At 50.1% G+C, this 7,202-nt stretch overlaps 1 protein-coding gene across 4 annotated transcripts; it reads left to right on the forward strand.

Annotated features, from left to right (window-relative positions):
• The first annotated feature begins 226 nt into the window (after positions 1 to 226).
• Positions 227 to 2,912, forward strand: MOSPD3 (motile sperm domain containing 3). 4 transcript variants are annotated; one of them, XM_023541759.2, is made up of 7 exons: positions 227 to 311; positions 791 to 855; positions 921 to 1,058; positions 1,244 to 1,319; positions 1,563 to 1,792; positions 2,386 to 2,550; positions 2,670 to 2,912. In XM_023541759.2, the coding sequence occupies exons 2-7, from the start codon at positions 831 to 833 to the stop codon at positions 2,699 to 2,701; spliced, it is 666 nt and encodes a 221-aa protein (XP_023397527.1). In that variant the 5' UTR covers positions 227 to 311; positions 791 to 830; the 3' UTR covers positions 2,702 to 2,912. The 4 variants fall into 4 exon arrangements, with proteins under 4 accessions (XP_023397527.1, XP_023397525.1, XP_023397526.1 ...); XM_023541758.2 differs by having other exon boundaries at positions 294 to 402; XM_023541757.2 differs by having other exon boundaries at positions 253 to 311; positions 791 to 1,058.
• The last annotated feature ends 4,290 nt before the right edge of the window (positions 2,913 to 7,202 follow it).

Raw genomic sequence — 7,202 nt, forward strand, 5'->3', positions numbered from 1 at the left:
TTAGAAAACAGGCTTTGGTTGCTGCAGAGGCTTCTAGGGTGAGCCCTGAATTGGAGTGGGAGTAAGAGTGCTTCCTTGTGTGAGATGTAGTATTTTCGGCCGTCTCAGACTGGGGAGGAAGGAACAAAAGCCCAGCTCCCAGCCCCGCCTTCTCCCGCGTACTACAGGGCAGGCGCACTCTAAACCAGAGACGCCTGTAAAACGGTGACATCACTCGGGTCGAGCCAATCACAGGCGCCAGAGGGAGGACTCTTGGGAAGATGGCATCCTGGGTCTGGCCACAAGTTGATTGGCAGGTGCTGTGACAAAAGGCAAGAATAATACCACCAGCGGCTGTTCGGAGGCGAAAGGACTAAGGAGGTCCTGCCCGCGCTCAGGGAGGGATCGGAGACACAGATACAGGTGTTCGAGAGAACAGGAGGCGTAAAAGGCGGCTCCAGAAGAGGCCGCGGGAGCAGGCGCAGTCTGGCGGAAGGGGGGGCGGCCCGGTACACCCGGAAGGGGCGGGGCCTGACGAGGGGCGGGATTTATGGAGATGGTGAGCCGGGCCTGAAGAGAAGCCAGGGGCAGGGTTTAGCCGGGTGGGCGTGAACAGCTAGATGGGACATAGGGGCGGGGTCTAAAGGGACCTAGTGCAGAGTTGGAAACGGCAACGGTTTGGGGCACCTGGGTCTGAGTCTACTAGAGGCCCATCTAGCGGAGTTCCGAGGCGGTGGCGGCGGCGGCGGCATCAGTCCAGACCCCGCCCCACGATCTCATCCTGTCCCCTCTCGCCCCCTTCGCCCCCCAGCTCTGGACTCCAGTCCCTGTCCCCTGAGCTCTGCCCTCGGATGTCCGACCGCCCAGAGCCTGCATGCGCCGTGGGGCGCCCCAGGACCAGGAGCTGGTGGGTCCGGGGGCCCCTGGGCCGGGGTCCCGGGGCGCCCCTCCTCCCTTGGGACCCGTTGTCCCGGTCCTTGTTTTTCCCCCGGATCTAGTATTCAGGGCGGACCAGCGGAGCGGACCCCGACAACTGCTGACCCTCTATAATCCCACGGGAGCTGCGCTTCGCTTCCGAGGTAAAAGGGTGGGCGGTCTCAGGCTAGGGATTTGGGGACGGGTGGCAGGGCGTTGGGGGGCCGTGTGGGCTGGAGGAGTCATATCCAGACCTGGGGTGAAGAGCAAGGTGAACTCTAGTATTCCTCCGCAGGACGGCTTGTCTGTGAAGCAATAGTAGGTTTCTTTCTGTGTCCTTACCCGTTAGTCCTCTGCACAGCACCTGCCAAATACACAGTGTTTGACGCAGAAGGATATGTGAAGCCTCAGTCCTGCATTGATATGTGAGTTTTGGGGTGGGGGAGGCTTCTGGAAACCAGGGCCACTGCCACTTTTATCTGTATTACCGTGCCATTGTCTTAAGTCTAAAACCTGGTCCTCTTCAACCTCTTTTCCCCGCCTTCTGTCTGCATCCCTGAGGAAAAGGCTCCTGGGAGGGTGAGGAGAAGCTTTGGGGCCTGGATCCACTGGGGGCATTGCCTCTCACTCACTTCTTCTCAATGGGCCTTTCTCCTACCTTGTATCAGTGTGATTCGCCATGTGGCCCCCATTCCCAGCCACTATGACGTCCAGGACCGCTTCCGCATTGAGCTGTTTGAGGAGGGAGCTGACGGCCGAGTGGTAGGGCGCAAGGACGTCCCCTCGGTTCTGAAAGCTCCAGCCTACCCCCTCAAGCTTCAGGCACAGCAGGACTCAGCCCCCCACCCAGGGCCTCCTGCCTGGACACCACCACCCTCGGCCAGACACTTCCAGGAGAGTGAGTTGGGGATGGGGATTCTTGAATACTGTAGGGAGGGAGGAACTAGGATGGGCCTCCAGATGACCTGGACTGGATTTGAAGCCATGTTGTGGTTCAGTCTTTGCCTTTGGGTGGAAACATTCCTTGTGTGTTGATATTTTTTCTGTCAGGTTAGAAGGAAAAGACTTAGCAGTTTCTCTGGTTTCTGGCTTTTACTTAGAGAAGTTCTTCCTTAGCTCTAACTTTAGTAGTTCCTATCATGTCCCCGCTGAGGTCAGTTCAATCAGAAACACGTATGGACCAATTATGTTGTATCAAGATGTGTGCTGCATATGGAAGATAGAGGGAGGTTCCTGCCTGTCAGATAGGTACACAGAAGACTAGTCAAGGCAGAGCGAAGAAAAAAAGATTGCTGAGGGGCCAGAGGAAGAGGGTTTCTTGAGGCTATGGGGACAGAGGCTCCAGGGAGGGAGAGTATGCACAAAGTGGCCTGGACAGGCAATAAAAAGTGGATCCACCCTCCATCTTCAGCCTGCTCCGTGGGACCTTGGGTCAGGCCTGGGGTTGGACAGGAATGGGGGCTGGAAGTTCTGATGAACCTTGTTTCCCAGATGCCCAGCCACAACTGGCCACCAGCTCCTTCCTCCTCTTCTTGCTGGCGGGTGTTGTTTCTGTGGCATTCCTGCTGCTCCCACTCCAGGATGAACTTGGCAGCCAGCTGCCACAAGTCCTGCATGTCTCCCTGGGACAGAAATTGGTGGCAGCCTATGTCTTGGGTGAGTACAGTAGTGACTCGGGGATCGAGGCCTCAGAGAAAGAGGACCCAGGGCCGGGGGAGGGCTGATAATCACCAGGCTGCTCATTTGACTTTGCTCTTGCGTTCTCCCCTCTCCAGGCCTCCTCACCATGGTGTTCCTCCGGACCTAAGTTCCCTGCTCAGCCTCCACCCCAGCCTCCCTGGGGAGGGACTTGAGACAGCCACTGTGATGCTCAGACTTGCCCCAACTCCTACTCACTTCTCCCTCCTTCTTGTCTCTCCTCCGGCGCTCCCGCCGCCCCCGCCCCCGCCCCCGGCAAAATACCCAGGGATTTGTACTCATTTTCCAAGTTGAATAAATTTTAAAACTAAAGTGAGAAATGTCGGGAACATACCCCTTTCTTTCCCCTTCTTTCTTGGCACCCAGACATCCTCCGGTTCTTCCCACTCCGGTTCCCAGGGGATGAGCACCTGGGGTCTAGTGCTGGTCCAGCCCTGGGAAAACTGTGTGACCTTCAGCAAGTCATTTCATCTCTCAGAGCTTCAATGTTTACCTCTAAAATGAGGAAATTGGGTAAGTTCATTCTTAAGATCGCCTTTAGCTCTAAAATACGCTCCTATCCCTAAACCAACATATCTAAGAAAGAAACAAACAAAAATACCACCTGGCCCCTGCCTGCTGTAGAACTCAAGTTTTACCTTCTTGAGCCCCTTGCCAGCGTTGCCTGGATGCTTACTATCCCCTAGAATCCTTTCCTGCCTTTTTGCCTCGTTGTTTGTATTTAATCTCTTTTTTAAGAGTTCAACTCCAACAGATCAGAAACACGAAGGTCTCTGCCAAGATGGGGGAAGATGGCATTGCCCGACATAATTTCGCCTTCACCCAGCAGGGAAATAGAATAGATTCCTCAAAAGGCAGGCTTCCAGCCCACCTGCCCTCAGGCAGATGCAGGACAAGGGGGAGGAAAAGAAGAAGGGGAGCCAGTGACCCTGAGCAGATTGTCTGTTGGAGGGAAAGAGCAAGATCGTTTTAAGACAGACCCAGTTTGTTATGCCACTGGAAGGTTATCAGTGGTTCCAGCTTTACTTTGGAGGCCTTGGGACCTGCCCCACTGCCCCAGGAGTCTTGTTCCTCCCACACCCTAGGCTAGCCCCAGTGGGGTGTGGCCCCGGTAGCCTGCAGAGAAAGGGGTCTGTAGTTTGTGTCTAAGAGTATGGGAAGGGCTCTCACCATGGCCAGAAAGCCCCTTTCACCAAATAACCTGTGTGTAGGTGATAACTATTCATGATGAGCTGGCTGTGCCCAGGTCCCAAAAATTTATTCGAGGTATCAAACAGGTTAATGTCCCTGCTAGCATTTGCTATGGAAAGGCCTTGCTGATGGGGCCAGGAGCACTTGCTGAGATATAACCATGAGGGGGCAGCTATGCAGGTGGGAGAGGCTTGAGACACAGACTTTTTTTAAGGTAAATTTTCTCACCAACGCTTTCTACATGTATAATTCAGTGACATTGATTACATTCTTCAAGTTGTGAAACCATTTTTGCTATCCTTTTCCAAGTTATTCCACCTCCATTAACGTAAACTCAATGTCCCCTAAGCAAAAACTAAAACTTCCCCTCTCCCTCACCCCTGATAACCACTAATAATTTGGTTTCTGTATATTTGCTTATTTCATATAAGTAAGTTCATATAGTGTCTCAGTCATCTAGTGCTGCTATAACAGAAATACCACAAGTGGGTGGCTTTAACAAACAATTTATTTTCACAGTATAGGAGGCTGTTGTTATTGTTGTTAGGTGCCATCAAGTCAGTTCTGACTCACAGCAACCCTCTGTACAACAGAATGAAACACTGGCTGGTCCTGTGCCATCCTCACAATCTTTGCTATGTTTGAGCGCATCATTGCAGCCGCTGTGTCAATCCACCTTGTTGAGGATCTTCTTTTTCGCTGACCCTCTACTTCACAAAGCATGATATCCTCCAGGGAACTATCCCCTCCTGATAACATGTCCAAAGTAAGTGAGACGAAGTCTCGCCATTCTTGCTTTTAAGGAGCACTCTGGCTGTAATTCTTCCAAGACAGATTTGTTCGTTCTTCTGGAAAAACAAAACAAAACATTGTCGTCGAGTCATGCTGCCACATCAGCAAATAAAGGTCCCAAAAGCTTGACTTTATGCTTGTCATTAAAGTCAACTGTAGTTTGAAGAGGCAGCTCTTCCCCAGTCGTATTTTGAGTGCCTTGCAACCTGAGGGGCTCATCTTCAGGCACTATATCAATGTTTTGCGCTATTCATAAGGTTTTCACTGGCCAATTTTTTTATGAAATAGATCACCTTCTTGCTAGTCTGTCTTAGTATGGAAGTGCCGCTGAGACCTGTCCACTATGGGTGACCCTGCTGGTATTTGAAATACTAGTGGCATAGCTTCCAGCATCACAACAAACATGCAAGCCACTACAGTATGACCAACTGACAAATGAGTGGTGGTTAGGAGGCTAGAAGTCCTAATTCAAGGCAATGGCTCTAGGGGAAGTCTTTCTCTCTCTGTTGGTTCTAGGGGAATGCCCTTGTCTCTTTTTGGCTTCAGTTTCTTGGTTCCTTGGAGATATCATGTGGCGTGGCATCTATTTTCCCCCACCTGTGCTTTTTTGCTGCTTGCTTAATCTGCTCTTTTATACCTCAGAAGAGATTGATTTAAGACACACCCTATACTAATACTTCCTATTAACATATCAAAGAAAACCTTATTCCCAAAGGGGATTATAACCACAGGTATAGTAGGATTTACAACACATATTTTTGGAGTACACAATTCAATCCATAGCATAAACTATTTGCCCTTTTGAGACTGACTTAGTTCGCCCAGCATATTTTCAAGATTCATCCATGTTGTGGCGTGCATCAGGACTTCATTTCTCCGTAAGCACTCGACTACTAGCTGAAAGCCTGGCCGTTCAAACGTACCCAGAAGACCGTTCTGGTGATGTACTTCCAAAAGGTCACAGCTTTGAAAACCCTACGGAGCAGTTCCACTCTGCACACATGGGGTCGCCATGAGCCAGAATTGACTAGAAGGCAATAACAGCAAATATCTCATTGTATGCATGTGTCACATTTCGTTTGTCCATTCACCTGCTGATGGACATTTCAGTTGTTTCCACATTTTGGCTATTGTGAAAAGGGCTGCAGTGAACATTGGTGTCCAGGTTTCCGTTAGTGTTCTTGTTTCGCTTCTTCTGGGTATGTACCTAGGACTGGGATTATTGAGTCATATGGTTTAAGGTGAATTTTGTAGAAAATAATACTGAGTTTACAGCAGTTGAAGTGGAAGTATGTTAGTTTCCAGTTGCTGCTGTAACAAATTGCCACAAATTGTTTTAGTGTCTTAAGACAACACAAATTTATTCTCTTACAATTCTGGAGGTCAAAAGTTCAAAATTCGTCTCATGATGCTAAAACCAAGGTGTCAGCAGGGCTGCATTCCTTCTGCAGGCTCCAGGGGAAAATCTGTTTCCTTGGCTTTTCCAGCTTCTAGAGGCCCTCTGCATTTCTTGGTTTGTAGCTCCTTCCTCCATCTTCAAAGCCAAGAGTGTAGCATCTTCAAATCCATTTTTGACTAACCGTCTGCTCCCGTTGTCTCATTTCCTTTCTTTATCGACTCTCCTATCACTTCTTACAAGGACCCTTGTGATTAAATTGCCCTCCTTCCAATAATCCAGGATAATTTCCTCATTTCAAGATGCCAAATCACATCTGGGAAGACATTTTTGTCATGTAAAATAACATTCATAGGCTCCAGAGATTAGGACTTTGACATCTTTTAGGGTCCATTATTCTGTCCATCACAGGGAGCATATGGACAAGATGAAGAGCTGAGAAATCACTTTGGGAAGTTTGTTCTGGGCTGTATTTCAAGGAAGCAAATAATTGAAGTTTGCTGATGAAGCCTCAGGGGTAGCTAAGGAAGGGGTAGTTTCACTCTGGAGCCAAGGGGCTGGAGTATCCTAAGCCTTAGATTAAGAGGCCTTCACTTACCAGTTACCTGAGGAACTGGGTAAGACCTCTCACCCTATTCTGGGAGCAAGACAGAACCAAGCAGCCTGAGAAATGAGCCCCTGGATTTATGCTGCTGCCCTAGACTGGGAACCAGGAAAACACCCTCCTGAGCCTATGATTAAAGGAAAGTGGTAACAGCAGCACTTGTAATTCCCTGCCTTCATGTGACTCAGACCTTATCGTCTCCACCTTCACGAAGATTGACCAAAGGGGATCCTGCGAGGAGAGATGTCCCTGTAGGGATCATCTAATGGTTTTGTGACCATTTCAGTCTCAGGGGGCTCTGTGCTCAGAGGGGGATCTGCACTTGGGGCTTAATGCCCTGTAGTTGTTGTCTTGAAATTCTTAATAATTTTGTCTTTGAATTTGTGCTTTCTAAGTGAAGTCTTATGGGACAATGGAGTATGTGCTAAGAGTCCTGCCTTCTGCTGCCTCTCCACCTCCGGTGAATGGGTTCTCCCTGCCAGCTCCCCTGCCTTCACCTGATCATAATTGCTACCCTCTTTCCCCAGCAGAGGCCTGGGCCCAGGCACGGGGAGGGTCAGGGTTGGGGTCGGGGTCTTGGTTGGACACAGACACTCTGTGTACCAAGTTGTGGGGCAAAACTCCTGG

Source organism: Loxodonta africana, chromosome 12 (genome assembly GCF_030014295.1).
Source record: "Loxodonta africana isolate mLoxAfr1 chromosome 12, mLoxAfr1.hap2, whole genome shotgun sequence".
Classification (NCBI taxonomy): Eukaryota; Metazoa; Chordata; class Mammalia; order Proboscidea; family Elephantidae; genus Loxodonta; species Loxodonta africana.

Excerpts from the sequence above, each read along its gene's own strand:
- MOSPD3 (XM_023541757.2), top strand. The coding sequence starts at position 854 with ATGCGCCGTGGGGCGCCCCAGGACCAGGAGCTGGTGGGTCCGGGGGCC. Across the intron at positions 1,059-1,243 it reads AGCTGCGCTTCGCTTCCGAG|TCCTCTGCACAGCACCTGCC; the intron begins GTAAAAGGGTGG and ends CTTACCCGTTAG. Across the intron at positions 2,551-2,669 it reads GGTGGCAGCCTATGTCTTGG|GCCTCCTCACCATGGTGTTC; the intron begins GTGAGTACAGTA and ends TCCCCTCTCCAG.